Consider the following 23,986-nt stretch of genomic DNA (forward strand, 5'->3'; position numbering starts at 1 on the left):
AAGGAATTTTAGGATTTCCCAAAGGTGAATAGCTGATTTCACTTACTACCATTACAACCTTAAGGTCCTTAACATAACAATTTAAGGTGCAAACCTAAACTTGAAACTCGCAGTTTCAGTTAATTAAAAAGGGAAACAGACAAACCAAGAGGGTATTCAAGAATCTCTTTCAAAATTCATATTTTGTCTAAATATATTCAGACAAATTTATGATTGAAGAAGATGCTCTGATCAATTCCCTAGTGCTCTCCAAGAATTTTAAATGAACTTCTACAAGTAAACACTTTTGTTTATTTGTTTTCCGATTTGCAATTTTACTGCAGTTTTATTTTATCCCGCGCAACAGTTACATTATTTTACATATCAAAGTTTTTCTTCTTTTTAATTTCTGTTTTATTTAAATAAGGTGTTAATAAACCTTTCATTAATTTATGTATAAATGAGTTATAAGTATTGACTTGCATTTCGCATTGTAATCAAATGCATTCAAAATCACAGAATTATATTTTAAAACAATGGGTGTACATGCAGTTTTTTCATTTATAATAATATTATTAGATTCGTTACAGTTTATTGATAGTATTGTTCAATATCATTGCAATTTATGTTAATTTCCCCTTCTTCTATTAAAAATGCTTCAATTAATTACACAAGAAACGTCGATGGTTATATATATGACCATGTGGCTTGGGTATATCGCTCACATGCACAGTCCCTAAATGACCAACAAGAAATTGTTGAGTGGCGCGCGACTGGTTTATATGATTCATAAAAATGACTAGATTTGTGATTCACCCGAGTGATGCGCGAAATCAAAGTTTGAAAACTGCTGGCCTAGATCAACGTTCATTTGATGATACTCTAGAACTGATTACCAACTATTAGATGACATCATTTTTAGCTTATCAATTAGTTAATTAAATGATAAGCTTATACAGCGATAAATTGTTAAATAATTTAAGAATTGCAACCTTTTATACTGTAGTTCGTATTTTGGTTCAGTGTAACTAACTGCATAGATGTTTATTTAGTTTTTTTCCCCCCTTTCTTATAGAATTATCATTTACTTGAATGTGGCAAATAATAAAACAATAAATTCACGTTATGTGAAATTATTGCTTTACCTCGCTTGGTGTTCAAGAACGAACTTCGAGCAACTTTAAGTGGTATCGATGCCTAGCAAAACTTTCTGCAATCTTAATTAGAGGTACGCTCTCTCTCTTCTCCAATCTTTTGAAATAGAAACCCTGCTAATATCCTGTTACCTTGAAATATTTTCTGCAATCCAGTGACATTTAGCTTACTGATCTTCCCTTCTCCATTCTTAGAATACGGCCATAACCAACTTATCTGACAGGTCACAGCAATCTCGGCTCTGGGCTTAATATGAAAGATTAAATACTAGCTTCTTCTTGTGTTTCGTCCATAGCTTCAGAAATCCTAGAATATGATCGACAAGAATACTGTTTTAGGCTTTAGACACTTCTAATTTACTAAAAATGTTTGCTAAGCGAGTGAAAGACTTTGTTTGTTATAGCCTCTCTTTCTTTTATCTCTTATTTCCAAGTATTGTTTATAAACAAATGTCACCTAGGTACAAGATCCACCTCCTCATTTCTATCTCATTCTCTGTAAATGTAGCTTTTCTCACTATTTTTCTCTCAGGTATTACTCTTCGTAGGTTTCAGCTATTGCTTGACTTTTTACCGTTCTTTCTTCAAAACTTCATATTCGGTTGATTAAACTTACATATAACGAGGTTCTTGCATCGTCCTCAAATTTTAAATTAAAATATAGAAATTTGTATTACTCAAATTCATCCTCTAAAAAGGCACACTTAATAATAATTCTAATAAAAACACTAATTTAAATAAACTGAGATATATATTTTTAACTTTTATATAACAAGGATATCATCATTTAACAAATTTGGAAAAATATATACAACCCATGGAATGCATTTATATCAGTTCAAAAGGTAAAACTGACAAAAACTCATTTAGAGAGCTTCTGGTAATATTTTATAGTTACCATGAAGAAAGAAAACTATCACAATGTGGTCCCATCTAGGCCTACATATAATAGTAATTACTAAACAAAAATAAACTTTTTTATGTTATCTATTATAAAATATGTAATCATACATACACAATCAATCACACATTTTTGCCAATATAATATTCTCTCATTGTTTGTATTTTTTAACAATTATTGAGCAAATTAATTTAAATTATCTAATCTACAAATCAAAAATCACATTTCTTTTCATATTTCAAAATTTACATATTCAGATAAAAATATTTAAGAAAAATAAATGCAACATCTCCTGCAATACTAAGAACAACTCTAAAAGTATTTAATTTTATATTGATAATTTCATTGTCTTTAAAGGTAACCTTTTGTTAAAAATTCCCTTTTCTTTTTTCATTTCAAACTAGAATCAATATAATACAAGTAATAAATATTTTACATAAGACTATAAAAAATTTCACTATTTAAGTACTTTGGAAATGGAAATACATTACATTAATAAGATTTCTTTAATATTACCAGACACCAATGCATAAATAAATTATAATTTAAATATGTGATGTAAATGAGGGAATTACATTTACAGGAAAATACTCTGAATGTTAGTTATAATATTCAAAAATCTAATCATTATTTTTAATCTAATTTCATTGGAATTAAATGATTTTTTAAAAAGTGTTACAACAAAAATATTAATAAACAAATAATCAAGAATTAGAATTATTATTATTTCAAAAATCAACTAATGAAAAAAAAAATAAAAATAAATCTGTCATCAGATAGAAAGCTTAGAAACATTTAATACATTTTTCTTTTATTTTTATGGTTAACCAGATTTGTTTTATGTGACCTCTTAAAATTTTAATTTCAAAACTTCTTTTATAAATATAGATTTTCATTTATGGCAATAAAATAAATGTAGCAAATACTTTATTTTGCAATAATAAATTATGTTTTATGTACATATCACAGATCTACACTCTTTAAAAAAAAGTAGATCTAATATTTGATTATATAAAATAAGTCTCTGATTTATGGCTTCTTACAATAATGAAATGTACTAAATTGGTAAAAGAGCACTTGGAAAGACTAGTTCGCAGAACTATGATGTAATCCAGATTTTTCAAACAATGCATACGGTTTTGAAAGATCTGTATGGAAGTGTTCTACGTTAGTAATTATTACTGCAAACAGTTTAATTACAAGTATATACCTCCACAGCCTTTGTGTACAACTTTATAACATCTAGGATAAAGTATACACTTGAAAATGTAGCAAATTCAAAAGTAAATCTTTCAAATGTATCACAATTTGATTTCATCCTTATTTTTGATTTTCTTTACATTAATTATCCTAATGGCACATTCTATGTTATGGTTATGAAAGAGATCTACTACTATTGTACAGATGTTTCCAATGAATCTAAATTCTAATCCTTCAGTACTTTTTTGTATCCATAAGAATTGATTTCTAAAACAAAAACAAAAATCGTTAATTTAAATTTTGTCTATAATAAGAGCTCAAACACAAATAGAAACAAATATGGAGTAAACACTCCCACGAACTTGTCTAATAAGGTTCTATCTTATAGAATTTCTTAAATATTAAACTTTAGTAACAAATGTAATAAAGCCAGGTATCAGAAGAAATCAGTTCAAAGGGTAGCGTCACACGACTTGATGGATACAAATATTTATCGTTATTATTCTTCCTTATCATCCTCATCCTTCTTGCCATCAAAGGAGAGCACCTAGTATTCACACATTCGCTCCTTTTTGTCTTGGCACTGGCGGACAGGTAAGATAAGACCGTGCCATCTGATCTTCCCACATGATCTCTCTAATAAGGAATGAATGAGCAGGCCTATTGCAGATCTGCTAACTAGCCATTTCTTATTAATTATTTATTGGAAAGTGAGAATGTGGAATGTTTATTCAAAGCTAGGGTCTCCCCTTAACGTGTTTCAGAGCTGCTCGTACGGTTTCAGTATGCAAAATATCTCAACCTAGACATTGCATAGAACCTGGAACCCAATTTCCTCCTCATCCTTACAAATTCTGCATAGGAACTTTAGGATAAAATGTGAATAAAATAGGCTTACTGAGGCTCTTCTACTATTTAACTAAGGTGCATCAATATCTGAGTCATTCAATGCATTTCAGAAGAGAAAATCTAAATGCAGGCACTGGACTCTAACCCAGGATTGAATTGAATCCGTTAAAAAATCAATTAAAATAAAAACTACTAAAAAAAGGATAGCTTCCAGCATTTATTCTGTAAGCGCTTCTCGGATTGTGAAACTGAACAGTTGTATACTGAGCCACTAACCCTAGATAAGATACTCTACATAAAATAAGATCTGCGGATTGATTTCTTCAGCCAAAACACCACTCTAAGTAGCAGTTATATCGGCTCCCAGAGGTCTACACTTCGCAAACTTTTCATTGTAAGTTCTGAAAAAGATTAGCAACATCTACCACAACTATATTGATAAACGTGGCCCTGATTCTGATCGAACCCTAGTATGCCCGAAATAATGGCACAATTGTCCGTAAGTACAACCAATGTCGTATATATGTCGTACATTCTGTAGGCATCTGGTTTATACTTTTAGTAGGGATCAACATTGTTAGCTAGTCCCAATCTTTGCAGGAGTTTTCTAAGAACTTCGAGTAGTTTCACCAAACTGGAATTTCGGAATCCCTCCGTGTAAAAACTGGGCAGGCCGACAACATATAGTAGACATGCGAACATCTACAGTCGGTAATCCCTAGGTATTTCAATACGAGAGCTGGTGAAGCTAAGATCTGGTCTGAGTATAATTTGGACGATTTCCGTTTCCAAACAAAGATGCTTTAGTCTCAACCAGGCCATAGATGCTTCTTCTTGATTCGACACCATCAATGGGCTCTCCCAGATGTCCCTCTATCTCGTCTGACTATTATTTTTAAAGTAATTAACAAAATTTACTTACTTTCATATTCTCTTTCAAGTTGCACAAGTAAGTTGAACCATTCCATAGCATGGAATGGAGGTACTTCCAGGGTACCACCGTATTCTTTTGGCAAGCACATTGGGTCTAAATACTTATGCAATGACTTCCTATCAGTTCCATGGAAGATGATCTAAAATTCAGAAAAATAAGATTAAACAAAATGGTAATATACTTCCTTAATATACAAATTGAGTTAATTTAACTTTGCTTAAATACAGAAATAAAGTTTCACGAAGAAGCAGTTATTAGAAGATTGGTAAAAAGACTAGAATATATTCAATATTAGTAGCTTCACTGTTTTTCATAAACATTTAATGCACAACAGTCTAGACCAGGGGTTGGCTACCTATTTTAATTAGAGAGCCATTTCTCCTTAAATAATTTCAATAATTCTTACCAAGAGCCGCAAGGATGATGGTGTAAACAACTCTGTAGATCATTTGTATTCGCAAATTATTATTTTATGATATTCAATAACATTTAAATGTTTTATATATTTATTTTTTTACATATTGCAAAAGTAAATAAACAAATAAATAATAACGAATGAAAAGGCGGCAGTCTTACAATATAAATCAAGTACTTTATTTTGATATTGTATAATTCTATTCAATTTGGAACCTATCACATTAAAATTATTTTTGAAAAAAACACCTTTGAGAAATGGAATTTTCATTCGTTACAATAAAATTAAAATATACAATATATTTTGGACAGGCTGAAGAGCCACACAATTTGGATAGAAGAGCCGCGGGTTGCCGACCCTTGGACTAGACTGACATAAGCATTGTCAGAATGCAAAGTTTAATGAAAAACAGTGGGTGTTTAAATCGTGAAATTTTGCCAATAGATTAATACTGTTGCGAACATCTATCAAATGCAATAGCGACACGAAATCTCGCAAAATAACTAAAGTTATAATTAAAAAATATGTAAATTTGGTTTCAAACTGAAAGAAAATCTTTGTAGTGTTTTCAAGGGCATTGGCCGAAAACTTTTTATTCCGATAAATAAAGAATCTTACGTTTAATTCAGATGAAGTTTAAATACTTACTCTGCTACGTAATTTTTCTCTCAGAAAAGGTTTAAAAAGTGCAAAGACAACATTGAAAATGTAGGGTTGATTAATAATGTGGATTCCTTTCACTCTAAGTGGTACGCTGTCCTGAAAAATCAAAGACAATACAATTAAAATTTTCTATTATTCAATTGAGGATAAGTTTGCTTAAATAATAGAGACTACATAAAAATTAGTGGTATCACTTCACTTTATGAAAGACTAAAGGCTACAGATAAAGTTAGTTAATTTTTGTAATGACTACGCTAGGAAATAAATTTTTTTGAAATTTAATTTAACAATAAATAGAGTAATCGTCCATTTTCCAAGCAGGTTTAATGTTCTACAACCTACCAGGTGACGAGGTCAGTGACAATAACACTTGCCTATTGACGTTTTTCTAACCAATAAAATTTAGTACTTGAGGGGATTCAAACTGGGAATATTCCATTCATTAACTGAAAATCATGAGAAACATGTTATTTGATACTTAAATTAAAGATCGTGATTGCTTCCACTGAAAATATTATCTACATGATAGATTTTTTTACACGGTAGTTTTATAGATAAACCTGAATCAAACCGGCAAAAAATATTTTCCTAAAAAATAAAAATAAAAAAAGATTTCCACTCTTACTTCGTATATTTATTATTAATAAAATTACCTGAAGCCAATCAACGATTCTCTTAGCAAAAGGAGGCGTGAACTGCATAGTTTGTTGCAAAGAAAGGCCGTCCATATCGAAGATAACTGAAGCACCACAAATCTGTGTTTCTGGTTCGATCATAGCAGCTTCCATAAATAGTACAGCACCTTTATAAACTTCGTCCAAGCTCACTTTGTGGTGTTTCCATTTTTCTAGAAAAAGTGATAATTTTGGTAAGTATGAAATTTAATAAAATTAAAGAAAAATCTCGTAGAAAAATTAGCTAAGATAGTGAGTTTTATTTCCAAGACTTACTAGGAAATATTGCAAAGGCGTGATCTGTACTTCTTGTAGAATAATTTCTAGTTTCTTTACTAGGGATGCAAAACTTATAAATTATATTTTTTGATAGTTCAATTAGTATAAATTTAAATCAAAACAGGTTGCCGAGAATGAAGCGGCGAGATGCTGATTGTGCACAGCTGATCTACAGGTTTTGGACAATACCTAAAACTACACTTAAGTGAGCGAAACTGGGGACTTCAGGAGAGAACTCCTTTCAAAGAAAGGTACTGCACACTCCATCTCCTGTGACGATAAAAAAAAAAGCGTTCACTAGTCTAAAAAAATTAGATCCCGGAAATCGCTAAAAGGGTGGTATGGCCTATAAAGAACCCTTATACTCTTCCTGAATTGAAATGTTACTCTTATTTACGATATATTTTTTTATAAAAAGAAGAAGAAAAGACTTCTGATGAAAAATTTAGCATCTTTTAAGCAAAATTTTCTGATAAAATTAGCATGATTTAATAAAATTAGTTTCCCAACTCCTCACCAGGCGGGGGAACAGTTCACTGCCTAAAGTGGCACCAGAGTACTAACCCTAATACTAAATTTTAGAACGAGAATGCCGTGAAAATATTAACATTAGTTATTTCATACAACCTAATTTTTCTTAAACTTAGGAGATTTATCTCCAAAGGAAATGGTTCTGCTCACTCAGCTAGTAATATGAACAAAAAGAAAAGTTTAGAATTAAACTTATAAGAAAAATCAATGAAAAAAAATAATTTTTGTAAACATTAAAAATTAAAATAGATCTTCCAGTCACACAATGATTGTAGAACTGAATGTAGAAACGGCTTTAATCTTGGGCCTTACCCAGCAAAGAACCTTATCAATATTCTATTCATGAATTACAACGTAGGCAGCAAGATATCTCTTGTTTACCTTATTATTGTTTCACAACTGGTTTCACTATGGCAAAACAGTCTGTAAAGTTTATTTTATAATGTATCAGTTTTTATAATCTAATCACAAATACCTACTTCCTAGACTGAGTAGCAATATCCTTCGGCCAAACTGATCTCTTTTCGGAAGCACCGTGATTATATCGTGAGTGAATACATTCTTTTCTCTGCTTGGTACTAGACCGTCATAGAGGGCCTTATGTTTTTGTTTGAACTGGTAGTAGTTTTTCACCTAAAAAAATATTTTATTAAACCAATTAGCATACATAAAGTATACCGTTGCAAGTTCAGAATATTAAATTGTGCTAAATGGCTTATAATGTCTTAGTTATTATATAAGTATATATTTTTTTGTAACTTTAAGAAATAAGGAAAGTATTAAACGCAGAAGTCCGTTTGAGAGAGGAAAGGAACGAAACCACTAAAATACTGGAATATCCAGAGATCGGGAAGCGGTCCAACATAGTCAATATTCTAGCCACATTACTGACAATAAGTTCGATCGTAGCTTGTAAATTTAGAATATAAGCGGATTAAACGTTCTATTAATGCAACTAACGACATGAAGTTCTACGCCACCCTGAGCTCATGAAAAAATGTAACTAAGCTACTCTAAAGAAAAACAAGAACAGTAAATCTAGAATGAAAATCTAGTCCTGGGCAAAGGGCCACGTAAGATTCATTCAAAAATGTTGCAGAATTAAACTCTTTTTCGATGAAATTATAACAGGTTTCAAACAATTATAATTGTATTCCATATTCGGGACATTTTGGTATCTATCAATTATAATAAATAACCGTAGCTTTAATTATGTTTAATATAATGAAATGAATAATCTTACTATTATAATTATGAGTATAATAAAACAATAGTCTTGTTATCGTTAAATCTTAATCTCGTAAAATCCTACAACAATCTTGTCTAATCCCATTTGAGAGAGGGTATTTGAATATGGATTAAAAGTTTGCTTAAGAGATAATAAATATTATGTTTGATAACCATGAAAAGGGCTTATAAAATAAAAATACTTTGAAACTAGGTATTTAAAATATAGAATTAGAAATTAAAATATAGCGAGATAAATTACAAAAATAAGTGAAATATAAATTAAAATAAATTTATAAATTAAAATAAAATAAGTGAAATGAAGAATCTGTATTTATGGCAACACAATAATATAGAGTGGGTGTAATACAATCTGTTGGACCACAATACAATTTGCTGCTACCTCCTCGTCCAACCACTACTAATTAAATTAATTACCCGGCTCCAAATCTTACTTGAATGATCAAGTCCTTCAAGAGGAGTATTGTTGGCAACTCCTTCATCTTACTAAAGAATCTGCAGGTGAACCGTTCAGAATGCGAAGCCTACCCTTACTCAGACGAGACACGCTTTAGATCTCTTCCAGTCACAGTTGCCCAGATAGATCTTAGCCTACCTCAGTCCTGAGAGCTTACTCCTAGAACTTCTCCCTAATGACTTCGTTTTCCTCACTGAACTCATCTAGGAGAAACCTCTCGCATATTAGTCCTTAACCTTGCAGGATGTCAGTTAGCGCATTTCCTTCTTCGTCAATATGTCCTGGCATTCAAAATTAGGTGACTTTAATTTTCCCTGCCCTGGTAATTGAGCTTGCTGCGGCATTCCTAAACTAAATAACTCGACAAGAGAATTCTGAAGTGTTAAACTTCGCAGCCAAGTTGTCAACACATTTTGTTACGTATCTAAGGGCCTCTACCTTGTCGAACTACATATATTTATGAGCTGATAATGTGTGCCCCCCAGCGCTTTAATGATGGCCTGACTTTCGTTTAGGGTGTTAATCTTTTAATACTAAATACTTTTTGAGGAGGTTAAGTTGATGGATCATCTTAGAGCTTACCCATCAGGAATTTGCCTGCAAATTATGTAATTATATACCACTCAGAATTGATGCTTTTAAACATGTTATAGAAGGAAACAATAGAATTTATTATAGATGTGGTAAACACTATATTATCTATTTCCCCAATGCAACTTCCTGGCTACAACTATTATATTATTGATTGAATCGATTCAATTAATTATTATTATTAACAGCATCACAGTAAACTACTTAGTCATTCCGTCTTTGGGGAACTTTGAGGAAAAGAGACCTGCAGTCAAGGATAACCGCCTTTGGGCCGCTCTCTACCTACGCCTTCCCCCAGATATTCCAGATATCGGAGTGGGCACTAAAACAGAATAAAATAATGGGTACATGTTCCACAGCAAACATGACCTTAAGTCGCTACATTTAGCACATTATGTCCTCAAAATTCAATAAGATATTTACTCATATATATTTTAGAATTTACTCATTAATTGTTCAGTTTACCATTTAAGATATTGAAATTGAATCTACAGAAAAGACATTTTGAATAAGTAAATTAAAACTAAGCGAAATATTGTGAGGTTTTCATTTATTTATTTATTTTCAATCTTGCATTGAAATGCACAACTGCAACAACTGTTACAACAAGCAAATGTGATAAAATATTACAATGTCATGAATATGGATAGGAGAAGGCATCCAGTGGCGATACTCCATTAACCTGCTCTTGCCTATACTGCTCTTATGATAAGAGTAGATCGCGGGACCTCTTCTCTTCAATCTCCTTGGAGGATCACTTGGTAATGTGGAAGAAGATAGGTGTTCTATGAGAGGGTTAGGATGAGCTGCGGTAGAGGAATGAAATTTTAAGAAACGAGTTTTAGCAAGGTCTTTAACGAAAGGGGGATTTTGAGGTCATTATGGATGGTGTGAGGTTAAAAGATTTTTTTTTTAATTTTCATGGCTACACAAAAGTGTAATTTTTAGAAAAAAAGAAGTTTAATATAAAATATGAGAGGAGAATAATAATAATTTGTATTCAAGCGCATGGGATAAATTATTTTCACTACGATCAATTGCGGTAATTCCCGTAAAGGTACTTTAAATTACCCCAATTTTATAATTAGCCTTATTTTTTAACTTTATTTATACGTACCAATTTCAAAGCACTATCTGTGTAATATTTCGTAGGCCTGAGAAATCTTACTAACCATGCCTCATTCTCGTATGGGGCGTAAAGTCCTTCTTCATCTGAAATAATAGAAAATAAATTATTATTCGCTTAATTTTAAATTTAAAAAAAGGAGATGAATGAAGTGCTAACCAATCTAAGTCTTCCAGGCCAACTTTAAGAACTACTTAGTATTTGTACTTATTCTATTTCTTTATAAACTACTTGCCGTCAAAGAGCAAGTGGCATTTAAACCAGTATTTAACTACATTCATAAGTCAAAACTGTCAGGAGTAGACCTTATAAACCTTAACAGAGATATGTAAGTTGGCAATAGTCAAGCTTTTACACTTCTGCAGTTAGATTCAAGCTGCCATATATTAAACAGAATAACTTACTAATAACTTGATGAAACTCTTGGTAAATATCTCAGATCTCTCACTACAAATTAGTGACCTTACTTGAAATTTATTTCAAAAGGAATAAATGTTGAAAACAAACCAGATCTGTAAACTATCCCTTCCTGTTTTTAGGCCAACTGTCAATAAGATTTAAAATAATAATCAGAGAGATAAGTGCGACGTATAAGTGTCTTCTCTAGGACAACCTCATGTTCTTCTTTACACCAACACAAAAGTTGGATGGACAAGTTTGTGTTAGGAACTTTCTTCTTGGCATTCTAACTAAAGTTCGGTTTATAAGATCGACCGGAGAATAGTTCATGTTAAATTTAAATCCAAGGTGAGAGTAAATTTAGTTTTTAAAGAAAACTTTGCCTATCATGTAAAACTAAAACATGAGCGAAGTATTTTAAAAACAAAGTTAAATAACAGTATTTGAAATTCTCAGTTTTAAAGAGCTCTTCTCTAAACTACAATAACACATTTATCGAAATTTTCGAACAAAATTTCAAAATATCTCTTCGTTAAGTTCCAGATTATATTATTGACTGAAGTCTTCAACACACAAACAATATAATAAACATATTCAAATAAGAATAAAGAAACTAAACTTAAAAGATTTAAATTCTACAAAACTTTAAAATTAATAAGTGTAAAACCTAAGAATATGGTAAATAAAAAAGTACAAGTTTTTTTTTAAATCGTTAGATATAAACATTAAAATAGGAACAAATCAATATGAGAATTAGATACAAATAATACTCGTATGCACCTAGAAATAGTTAATAGATATGCATAATTATGTAATATTTACCTCTGACCATAGATTGAAATTCTTTTATAGATTTTTCCGTAATTTCCGGAATTTCGCGGAGTTCTTTCCTGGCTTTCTCATGTACTTCAGGTTTAGGATCATCTGTTTGTAATCTCAATACAAAGTCCCCAACTTTGGTTGTTGGAAATTCTTTTGCTCCGCACAGCATCATTTTTGACGCTAAAACAAGAAAAAATATATGTATTAATAGATTGTTTAATAATATTTATTTAACAGATAAAATTGAAGAGATACATGTAGCATTAAATGGTAAATAAGTTAAAAGGAATAGCTTAATAATTTATTGTTTATATCAAATGATGTATCCAGCGGTAGAAAGGAAGCCAACACCTGTAGATAATCATTAATTTTAACCTCCAAATATCACAAAAAAAAGCTGTCGTTCACAATCTCTGTACATTGAGTGGTCAGCAGTTCTTATGAAATTTGAAAACCGAGTAGAATGTATCTGCCTAAAGTACCTCGCTACTTGTTAGATCTAGGAAGTTCTTAAATGTTCTGGTGGCGGTAATGACTGGGTATGCATTGTGGCGGATGGTCACCTGAATACCATCGGAAAGGAGGTCCTAACTCTTTTGGTACATGATAATTGGGTCGAGGGAACAAGATCTTGAAGGCCAGGTACACGACTTTTGGCAATGATTAGTTATTAAGAGAGAATCTAGGTCAGTTAAAGGTCAGTGATATTCTTAAAATACTTCATTGAGACCGGAAGCTTTAAAGGCGAGTTTTCTTTTCAGAGATGGGATAAGAGTTTTGAAAGGCCCCGAACTTTTATTAGTAAGTAAAATAATTGTAAATCCTTAAGTCTTTAGAAGACAATAATTGAAACTAAACGTTTCTTTCAAAAGTTGTTCTTTGTAACACTTTCTTTACCAGCAGATAAATTGTAAAGAAATTTTATGTGCTTTAACCTAAATTTTCTTCAGGTTAAGTTCTATACATTCAGTTGTAAACAACTTTAAAGACCTTTAGCCTATTGAGGTTTTGCTTTGAAAATTGTAGAAACACATGTTCTTTTAAAATTTCCATTTAAATTTTCCGCTTGTGAATTTATTTTTATTTACACATTGCAGTCAAATAATTGCAATGAAAACTGCTCGTTTTCTTAATTAGTAAAAAGTAGAGGCTGACCAAAATGCATTTTCCAACCAATACTCTTAATATCAACTCTTCATTTGACTACAATATTTTCATAAATAAAAATGTAAAGTCAAATATTAAAACGTGACGTGACAATCGCTAAAAAAGAGGAGGGATTCCCATTCAACAAACAAAATAGGAAACCAAATATGATACACAATATATTTTGTTTTTCTACCTTTTTTTGATGAGGTCGTCAGCATTTAAAAAGTTAACGCCCTTGACATTGTTATTTTATTCATTTTACCTTCAGTATTTTTTGTTTGCCTAACTAGTCCAGTTAATTTTGGTATTTACTTTTTCAAATCTTTAATAAAATATTGAACCGTTAAAAAACAAAAGAGCTGAAGGGTCAGATTCGAATTTGGTACATATTTCACGGACATCTGAATATTAAAAAGCTTCAATCATCCTTGCAGAAAAGTGAAGATAGCATGAGATAGGAACTGATCTTCCTGAGCTTTCTAAACCATTAAGGGGGTAGCAAAAGAAAAAGAAGACGTTGGCGTGCTGAATATTCTCGCTTACCAGATATTTCACAAAGTAGAAAGGGTGATGGACCAGAGAGTCGGATCTGAAGCGAAGGAGTTAGAGTAACGGTGTATAACTCTCTAGATTGGATCGTTTGCTCTTTTGCCAATTATTTAGCGGTGATCTCATCTGTAGCCTGTTTGAGCGCCTCAAATGAGCTTTAATGTTGCCAGGAATGGAGGAACTACTGACTTCTTAAGAGTAGTAACAATGGATCAATTGGACTCTCCATTTCTTGGGCTCCACTTAGGGGGGGGGGGGGAAACGAAGTAAAGACGTGTTCACAAAACCAAGAGGAGAACTCGATGTCCAAGGCGAGTCCACCAGGAAGTCTACTCGGCGAAGACATAGATCTGACAACCGTTTCCAAACACAATAACAGATATATCTCCATCAAAGTTAGTAGTAATAAAGTGCAACTTCTGATTGACCAAACTTTACGCATCTTACGATGCCACTTAAACCGAGTACTAAATTTGAAATTTCAATCAGTTAAAGGGCACATTCACACAACTAATATTCTCAAGGTTCAAACTCATTAATATTCTTCAAACTCGAAATATTTGATCCATTATTAATTTGTAATAGTAACAATATTATAGTTTGTGTATCTGTACATTACTGTTAGCAAAACTATAACTTTACAGAATAGCTTATCCCAACCAATTCAAAGTTTACTTCACTTCAAATTCGATTTTAACCTTAACCTCCCTTAATAACAGTATACAAAAGACAGGACAGTAACTTATACAGAAATGGCACGTTAGAGAGAGATTCCATCCTACCTCTCTCTCTCTCAGAACTCTCTGGGTTATATTTTTTTTAAAATATAATATTGAAGATTTATATTTTTTGTAATCATAATATAAAGTTTAAATTAAATCGTAGGGGCCATTTGCGAGAATTGAATTCAGTATATTACAGATTTGATTAGATTAATTTTAGCCAAATTAATTTCTGTTTATCATTTAATCAAAATCTCATACTTCCACTTGAAGTGATTTTCCATTTTTGAATTAGACGGACATACAGACCATATTGTAAGAACCTCACTTTATCGAATTCAGAGGACCATAAAACGAATATATCTGGTAAAAACTGAAAATCTATTAATCTGTGCGATCACAATATCTTCTCTTACTGTAAGAGAAGAGTAAGAATTAGAGAAAGTAAATAAGCTCTTAGAATATTGTTGTTTATAGTAATAAACAATTCTTTTACATTTAAATTATTATCACAAACCAGATGTTTGCATATAAAAATATTGCTTCATGCAATAAAATAGAAAACTTCATGAACAGAACGTGTTTTAAATTATAATGGGATCATTATTTAGAAACTGTTAAATTTATATTTGTTTGTTTACAAATGTTAATAAAAAATTAAAAATAGTACACTTACGTTTCAAATGTAATTCTTTTAGCAACTTTTTTGTAGTAATTCTTACAATTATTACAGTTTAACAAATAATAAATTATAATTCTTAAGAATGAAAAGTTGAGCAAAATAAAATATGCAAAAAGGCAGTAAAATAAACGTGGGAGCTGTGAATACAAGGAAATAGTTACGAGAGAGTAGATCAAGAAAAATTTTAATTGGTGTCCTTTAAAAATAAATGTCTTTTTTGTTTCTAATGCAGTATAAATGCACTCTATTAGGTACTTTTTTCCCCAAATGGCCCGGGAATTTCATTAAAAAATAATAATAATTTAATTGATGAAATAATTTGCAGCAAAGAAACTATGGTAGATCAGTTACCTAGACAACCATGGTTTAAGGGAACTGTCACTAATAAATGGGTTGTTTGCGACAATAACCAGGCTGAGATCGAACCACGCGGTGTGCGGATCGTATCTACACAGTATCAACAAAAGGTCCTCTCCTCTTTGCGTAGATTGCAATGAGGAGGAGGATTTCAAACATATAATAAAGATATGTCCACGTTATGTGGTAGAAAGGAAACGAATGTTTGACGACATATACAGGTATTTAGATGCACCATTTCGCTACGAAGACATAACATTTCTCCACCAACATCTATGTGCTTAAGTCTATAGCAGAGCTAGCAATGAAATATGAATGTATTTAAAAGTTATAGAATGAATGCAAGAAAATGATTAGAGAAGGATTACGGTGATTTTAATTTCGCTTAAGCTATAAGGATGGCAGGAGCACAGAGTACTGATCCAACTAATGAGTTGTAGTTTATGTAAATAGTTGGATATAGTAGAGGGATGAATGTGTGAAGCGAATGTATTTATAAGTAAGAATGGAGAGTGAGTGATATTCTAGTGATAAGCACCTAGACGATGCTGGCTGTATGGCGAAAGCCAATGCCAAAAAAAAAAAAAGAAGAAATATTGTTTCGAAACCTTCACAGAGTAACTTTCTCTTACTACAATTAACGGTTTTGTAATAATATCACACTTTACTAATTTTCCTAAAGAACATGGAATCATTACTGTAAGTTTAAATTAGCCTTATTGAGAATTATTTCACAAATGATAGGGGCTTTACCATTTGTGGCTTTGATCAGAGCTGAAGTTTTACTTTTCTGGAGATGATTTCAGTAAAATGTTCAAAAAGAATAAACAACACTAAAATCGATTTGATTTTCTACAAACTTGAAATTCTATTAAAGCTTAAAAAAACTTGATGTGTTAATGATTTGATGGCAGACTGATCAATACTACTGGGTGGAGAACTGGATATTGTAAATAAATAAATGAATTTACGAAAAAATGAAAATGTATAAGTAGTACACTAAAATAATTATCATTGGGAACAGATATAACAAGTAAAATACGTTATTCAAATAAACGAAGAAAAATAGCTATTTTCAGAAACACGTTATTTTAAGCTGTAAACTTAGTTTTCAACACGCAATGCAAGCACAAACGAATGCATAAAGTAGGTAGATGGAAAAAACAGAAATGGAATAATTAGCATTCTTCTTATTAAATTCATTGTTGTATAATTAAGTCTTACCTGGAAATAACAACACATGCATCCTTTAAAAAATATTCTGGAAATTTATGTAAATCAATTTGGGGAATTCGTGAAAGAAATTTTAGAATTCTTTTGTTTTAATCTATGTTACGAGATTTCTACGTAAACGTGAATATCAAACTTTTAATTAAGTTTCAGAACAACTGAATGGAAAATATTCCACCTATGAACTTGGACTAATTGTAATTGACTAAATCAAATAAGACTTTGAACTTGGAATGACATTTGTTTCTATATTCCTACATTATATAACAAATCATTATTACTATTTTCTAACCTTCAATCGACACGAACATGACAACAAACGAGGCCATTTTTTTCCGTTTATAAAAGTCCCGTTAAGGAGAAATGTTTAGAACCTGGATTTCCTTTGGTTTATATACTTAGCACAAGGGGCCCAAGTATAAAATAAAAAATGTTCTTTTGTAAAGATAAATCGTGTAAGGTATTCTATTTATATTTTTGGAACATAAAATTATTATGAAAGTGGTGAAAAACCTTGGTTTTACAGATACAAAAACTACAATCGGAAGTTTGTTAGCAGAGTCATTAGAATGTGGTTTAATCACAATTATTCTCCGCACCATCTAGCCAGGATCAGAGTGGAAACATCTCACCAGTGTTCCTGTACTTCTGGAATAATAGCAGAACGCCAACCATCTAATCCTGGAAGGTGCTAACAATACTAAAGGAAGAGAACGATTGTGGAGGGCTGTTCTAGCGACTGGATGTCCGTTACCTGCCAATTTAAATACTATTCTGGCAGCTGATGATGGCAGCATTTACACAGAGCTCTTTGAGTTCATAACAAACAACAAGATAACTCTGTAAATATTCAATATACTAAAGAAACTTCGAAAGAAGAATGTAAATGGCTGATTTGCTAGCTCAAGAGGCCATTAACAAAGAGAAAAAAAAGTGGTAATAAGTAAACTAATTCAAAAGTTATATTAATAATAATAATAAGGGAAGGGATTAGCTACGCGGTTAGCGTACTGGACTCCCACGCGGAGGTCCCGTGTTCGAATCCAGCTGCTGACCCTTAGATTTTCTCTTCCTAGGAGCTTCTTACAGCTCACTGTCCGGTGATGGACAGTGTTGTCTGTAACGAGAGAACACTGTCCGGAGGCCGGCAGTGCACTGAAAAAAAGCTCCGGGCGCCAATAACCTTTAGATGTTGACGCGCCTTAAACATTAGAAAAAAAAAAAAAATAGCCGCTTTTAGGAAACTCGCTAATAAATTTAGTACTATGACACTTCCAGCTGGTAGATTTTGTCCAGAAGCTAATTTTTCATGTCCAGTCGTGATATCTAAATCATATACGGAATTTTAACTAGCTTCGCTTTGCTATCTCGTAGTTATGATGACCGATGCATGACAGAACCCAGAAATATAGACAGACAGATTTATAATTCGTAAAAACTCCTTTATCTTCCATAAATATTAAAAATGAAAAATTCTAAGAGGGAATAATTAATATCACAGAAAAGTTAAAGTTATAAAGTTCTTGAAATACAATCATAGGATTGGACACATGCGTTGGAAAATGCATTTTTCTTTAAATTTACCGTTTTTATCTATCCAACATTTTTAAAAAAGATTTTATTCAAATCTTCCGGATGAACTACAATGTCTTCTACATATCAATGCTATCTATAGTTAAGTGCTAATTGGAGTGTGTAATATGCAGATAAATGTAGCAAACCTAATCGATATTCATAAAATCTATTTAAAGAATTGCAAATCCTGAAGAAAATTATTTAACCGGAATTGTAAGACATTTGAAATGATTTTTTTTCGGGGAAATTAAAATTTCCTTGGGAATTTTTCTTAAAAGTTAATGCAAGTAGTTAAAAGCTAAACTACCTTTAAATGTTGGATGGGGGTTGAAAGATAGAAAGAGATTGCTTAGAGTTACAAAATGTAAAAAACTAACAACTTACAATGTACGGTTTCTTAATTATCTTGTATTACTTTTATTAAACAGAAATCATTCGTAACAAAAGAAATCCTAATAAAAAAATGTATGAAAATATAAGAACTTTAGTTGTTTATTGTTGAAAAATGTATTACAATTTTGAGAAAAGGTTAAATCAGATACAAACTTATATAAACAAAAAATAACAAGTTTAACTTGGGCAAATCATAGAGGAAATAATGAATATAATGAAATAACACATTAGCATTTGATGGAGAGGATAACATTATTTTTTGATGATTTTGAAATGTTATAAAAAAAAAATGAATAAAGGCCTCCACACAAGGAAAATGTAGATATTTTAAATGAAAGGTAAAAGTTCAAGGGAAATATTAAATCTGTTCGTGAATATGCCAGGATACATTTTCCAGATAAATAGAGATAGAACTGGCTAGCTGTTGAGGCCAAATCCATTAATGGCTTCTCTTAGTTAGTCAGTTGGCTTTTATGTATTCTAAATCCAAATGGTTGCACACACGTCACTTTCAGATTCTATTGTTTTAAAGATTATGTGGTGGCTGAGTGGTAAGTTTTGATTGTGATGTTTCGACTAGGGAACAACATTACCCACTCGGTTGGTCTGAGCTCTACAGTGGTTTCTTCTGAAAGTTAGTATTTTCTAGGGTGAACGTCTTTTAGAGTTGTAGAATGTTCTTAAATAGGGTAGGTATAGCCCATCTAATCTAATCTAATCTAGAATGACGGATATCTTTGTGAAGAAAAAATGTAGTCAGTCACGAGTGGGCCTATTGTGCCTCTAAGTCAAGTACAGCACTTAGGAACTCTGTTCGATGGTTAAATAACGGCTCCTAACCAGAAAATCAATGGTTAGCGATCTTTGTATTTTTATCTAGAAAAAGGAATATTTAGGCATCATCGACTTTAGAAGAAGAAGGTACAGGGTTAGGGCCAGAATATGGAAAATCTCAACAAACCCCACGTTCCATCCTGCCGGTCTTCTGCAACCGGAACAATAAATTTTTCGGTTCTAAAAGAAGCTTTTTTAAAAGAAGTCAAAATAAAAACGTAAAAACTCTTTAAAAAACAATTTTTAAGAGCGTTTTCACTGGGTTTTCATTAGCTAATTTCTTTTCATCAAAGTATTTTCTTCTCAATCAACGCGAACAAATGACGATGAGATTGATTGTCATTTTCTCATTTTACGACGAATATGGGACTAGATAAAAATTAACAATAATAACTAAAATACAGATAATAATTTTCCAACCGAAATATTGTTTTTGTCCAGAAACCTTCAGCACGATACACCGGAAGAGTTTAAAATGTTTTTATTGAGAAATATAAGTTTAGTTTTATAATATGACGCATACATATTGCCGTTTCCTTCTAGATAAAATGCAAATATCGCCACCGACCATTCCTTTTCTGGTAGTAATAAATGATTCAAATTTTTAAAGTAATCTTTTATCACATGAAGCAGATTTCATTCTAATTTAAAAAGTTTTGCGTAGTGTGTAATAACATGTCCGGATACATCTTTAATTAAACTTCAATAATAATACGTACCCATTAACCATTTTTAAAGAGTAAACTAACTAAGTGCCATTATGTCACAATGCAGGGCAGATTAAAATATATCTATTAAATTATCATTTGTTTCATCATTCACATTGATGAAGCAGAAAATGAACAATCAATGTATTATTATAAACAAATTATCTATAATTAAAAAATAATTAGAAAACCGCAAAAAAGTTTATTTTCTAAAATAATAGTTGCAGACCAACCTATCTTTAATAACATAACATTAATTAAGGTTATATTATTGTCTAATTTGACATTATTTAATTGTTACCAAATACTGTAAAGGAGGCAACATCATATTGTGAAAGTTCGTTGCAGAACAAGAGTTCATACACATATAAACTGACATAAATGTGCTTTACCGGTGAGAGCTATATTAAGAACAATTTACATGTACAAGTGGATTTGAATTATTACTTACATAATACTATTACGTACAATCGAATTGTTTTGTTCTTTAGTAACAATTATATTATAAAGGAGCAACAAATGTTTAATTTAAAAAAACTGAAATAATTAATTATAATTGAATTATTATGTGAAAACAAGGAAGAAAATTCCATTTTGTGCTTAACATTATAAATAATAGTAATAATAATAAAAAAATTAACAAAGAAAGATGAAGTGGCAGTTGACATTTTGAAAATTACAGTCTCGGCCACAGTGTTCTTGCTGCATATCGAAACAATATCACTTCTACAGTTATTTCTTACATTCTCCGTAATTCCGTATTCACTTGTCGAACTAAGAAGCGTGTAGGAGAAATAGTGAAGTGCTTTACACATTATCATGACCAATATTATTAAAACCACTGAAGTGGACCACACCATCTTTGTGGATCAAATTTCTAGGCATTCGACCGACAGACTTTGTAATGTGATCCCGTTTATGATGTGGCGATATGACGTATGGAAGCTTTTTTTAATCGTGTTGTGGTTCATATGAGAATCTCTTAAACATGCTTCAAGACGGATGCCGAGCGGCAGAATGTTTTCTTTCTGGTTTGGTAAAGGAGTTTTCGGTCTCAAAAATGAACAACTTTATCAAAGGAGCAAAATTTTGGCCATACATACAAGGGTTTACTCTTTTTGGAGCACTTTCCAGAAAGGGTTTCTTACACAGTTTAGGATAGGGTACCTTTCTTTATGATACTCTCCCTGATACCCAAACCATTACAGAACATTAAGGTTAATTGAAAAAACAATATTTTGAGTAAAATAAAACTTACAAAAGGTTAATTAGTTTAAACTGAGGCAAAGAAAGGTTAGCTTCTTTTCGGTTGAATAAATTTAAATAATTATGCAACGTCATGATTGTCAGGTTGGCAGAAGGACATTGATACGACATGGATCAAGTAAAAAAATAAAACTGAACAGAAACTCCACAAAAGTTTTGTTCTATATTTTTTTTTTTCAAGGCCTCCATTGCGAAATACTTCTCCTTAAGTAGACTGTTCCATAAACATTTACTGGTTTTATTAGTCAAACAAGTTTTTATTAAAATATTGGGTATTAAAAACTTAAGGCACTTTCACAAAAGAACTCCGGGTAACCATGTACTCAAAGAACCTTCAGATCAAACGATTATATTATCTTTTCGTGTTTTCTGAGATCACGAAGCCAGTTATGAACGATATTTTGGAAAAATTGTATTCCTTAGACCCAGCAATCAGCACATTACATAAGAAATATGGCATTTTGAAGGCAGAGAGAGAGAGAGAGAGAGAGAGAAGGCAAGAGAAGGAAATTTAGAGAAAAATTGGATAAATTTTCCTAGCAGACGGCAAATTCTTATTTCTTTGTTACAAATTAGTCTGTACGATTAGTGCGAGCTTTCAGCACAATTCTAAATTGGAAATCGATGAAACTCCACACAGCTTCTCCGCTAAATATCATCCAACCAGGCAAACCACTTACCAGAATCTGTTTTTGGAACTTCTTTGGAAGTTCGCCTTAAACGATTGTCATTTTTTCAATAGTTAAACATTGGAATTAGTATCTTTACAAAAATACGTTCCACACAATGCCAAAAAAGGTAAATAAAAAAGTGCTGACAAAGTTTTTAGTGACAAAAGACAAAAAAAAAATAATACTAATATAGAAACGCAAATTTAACAAACAATACCAATTATTATACTAATTACAGTAATAACTTTAACCTTGAAATAATTTAATTGTAATACAAAAGAGAATGTTTTAACAATAGTAAAATACAGAAAATCAGCTAATATTTGAAAAGGAAATAAAATTTATATGCTTTTTAAATAGAACTACATTAGTTCTTTTTTAGATGGATTAGTTCTTTATTCAAGAAACAAAAGAATTGTAAAGAAAAATACATTATTAGTTCTCAGAGCCATTATTAGACATTAGTATCCTCGCATATCCACAAAATAATTCGAAACTAAATTTTAGTAATTATAATGTCACAAAAAACTATCTTATAAACAAAATAAAACATAAGCTTGGTTTAAATTTCTAATCATCATTCTATCAGGTCAACGCTAAACTTCTTAGGGTAGCATTGTTTACTACAATAATAAAGCGTTATTCTGTTTGTGTTTTTTAAATAATCGTTTATCGTTTATTGCAATGGCTTAACGTTGCCGTGGTAAACTTAAACTAGTATGTATTAGTTTTTTATTTGGAACTCCATTAATATTTGTTTGTGTTTTTTAAATAATCGTTTATCGTTTATTGCAGGTAATGGCTTAACGTTGCCGTGGTAAACTTAAACTAGTACGTATTAGTTTTTAATTTGGAACTCCATTAATATTTGTTTGTGTTTTTTAAATAATCGTTTAGCGTTTATTGCAGGTAATGGCTTAACGTTGCCGTGGTAAACTTGAACTAGTACGTATTAGTTTTTAATTTGGAACTCCATTAATATTTGTTTGTGTTTTTTAAATAATCGTTTAGCGTTTATTGCAGGTAATGGCTTAACGTTGCCGTGGTAAACTTAAACTAGTATGTATTAGTTTTTTATTTGGAACTCCATTAATATTTGTTTGTGTTTTAGAAGATCAAATAAATAATTTCGAACAAATTATTGGAAGTGATTATTGGTCAACTTGCAAAACTATGTACTCACTAACGTAAGCGAACTAGTGCGAAGGGACAATGTGAAACAAATCCTATGCGGAAATTAGAGCAATTTTCTTAATTCTGTCAAGAAGGAAGTGCGTAGTAAAAAAGATGTAGATGTTTTTGCAATGAGGCTTTTTTTTTGTATCACTGACGTAATCTTTCTGAACCGTAGTATAATATATTGATTCATGTCAAATACACTCAGAATAATTAAATAGTAGACTAGTAGTGGGGATGTATTATTCTAGAGCATTCACTTTTTCACAAAAAGAAAGAGTCCAGTCCAATTTTTTTAATTGAAAGATTTGGGGTAAACCTGAATATTAAGAAATCTTACGTAGATGAGGAGTTTTGTTCTGTTATTTTAATGGAAAATGTGGAACTCATATTTTAAGGTTTCCAAGATCAGATTTCACATGTAGCGTGAAAATTTGCAGAAAATCTTGAAAA

General features: G+C 31.3%; 1 protein-coding gene and 1 long non-coding RNA gene across 4 annotated transcripts in view; one reads left to right on the plus strand and one right to left on the minus strand.

The window, feature by feature from the left end:
* Positions 1-495: 495 nt before the first annotated feature.
* Positions 496-3,027, plus strand: LOC141455857 (uncharacterized). The gene is made up of 2 exons (XR_012459493.1): positions 496-1,207; positions 1,329-3,027. It is a non-coding gene; the product is annotated as an uncharacterized lncRNA (long non-coding RNA).
* LOC141455855 (alpha-tocopherol transfer protein-like) overlaps positions 1,866-23,986 on the minus strand; it is a 79,501-nt gene continuing 57,380 nt past the window's right edge. For 2 of the 3 annotated variants that reach the window (XM_074131295.1, XM_074131297.1), the window contains exons 2-8: positions 12,223-12,402; positions 10,993-11,087; positions 8,059-8,212; positions 6,749-6,942; positions 6,081-6,191; positions 5,006-5,156; positions 1,866-3,501 (exon numbers count right to left, since the gene is read on the minus strand). In XM_074131295.1, the coding sequence (XP_073987396.1) occupies positions 3,461-3,501; positions 5,006-5,156; positions 6,081-6,191; positions 6,749-6,942; positions 8,059-8,212; positions 10,993-11,087; positions 12,223-12,402 (926 nt within the window). In that variant the 3' untranslated portion in view covers positions 1,866-3,460. Of the gene's footprint in view, positions 3,502-5,005; positions 5,157-6,080; positions 6,192-6,748; positions 6,943-8,058; positions 8,213-10,992; positions 11,088-12,222; positions 12,403-16,905; positions 17,127-23,986 lie in introns of those variants that run through there. The other variant, XM_074131296.1, reaches the window with a different exon arrangement.

Source organism: Rhodnius prolixus, unplaced genomic scaffold, assembly GCF_049639745.1.
Source record: "Rhodnius prolixus isolate KJV_2025 unplaced genomic scaffold, Rpr scaffold_4, whole genome shotgun sequence".
NCBI lineage: Eukaryota > Metazoa > Arthropoda > Insecta > Hemiptera > Reduviidae > Rhodnius > Rhodnius prolixus.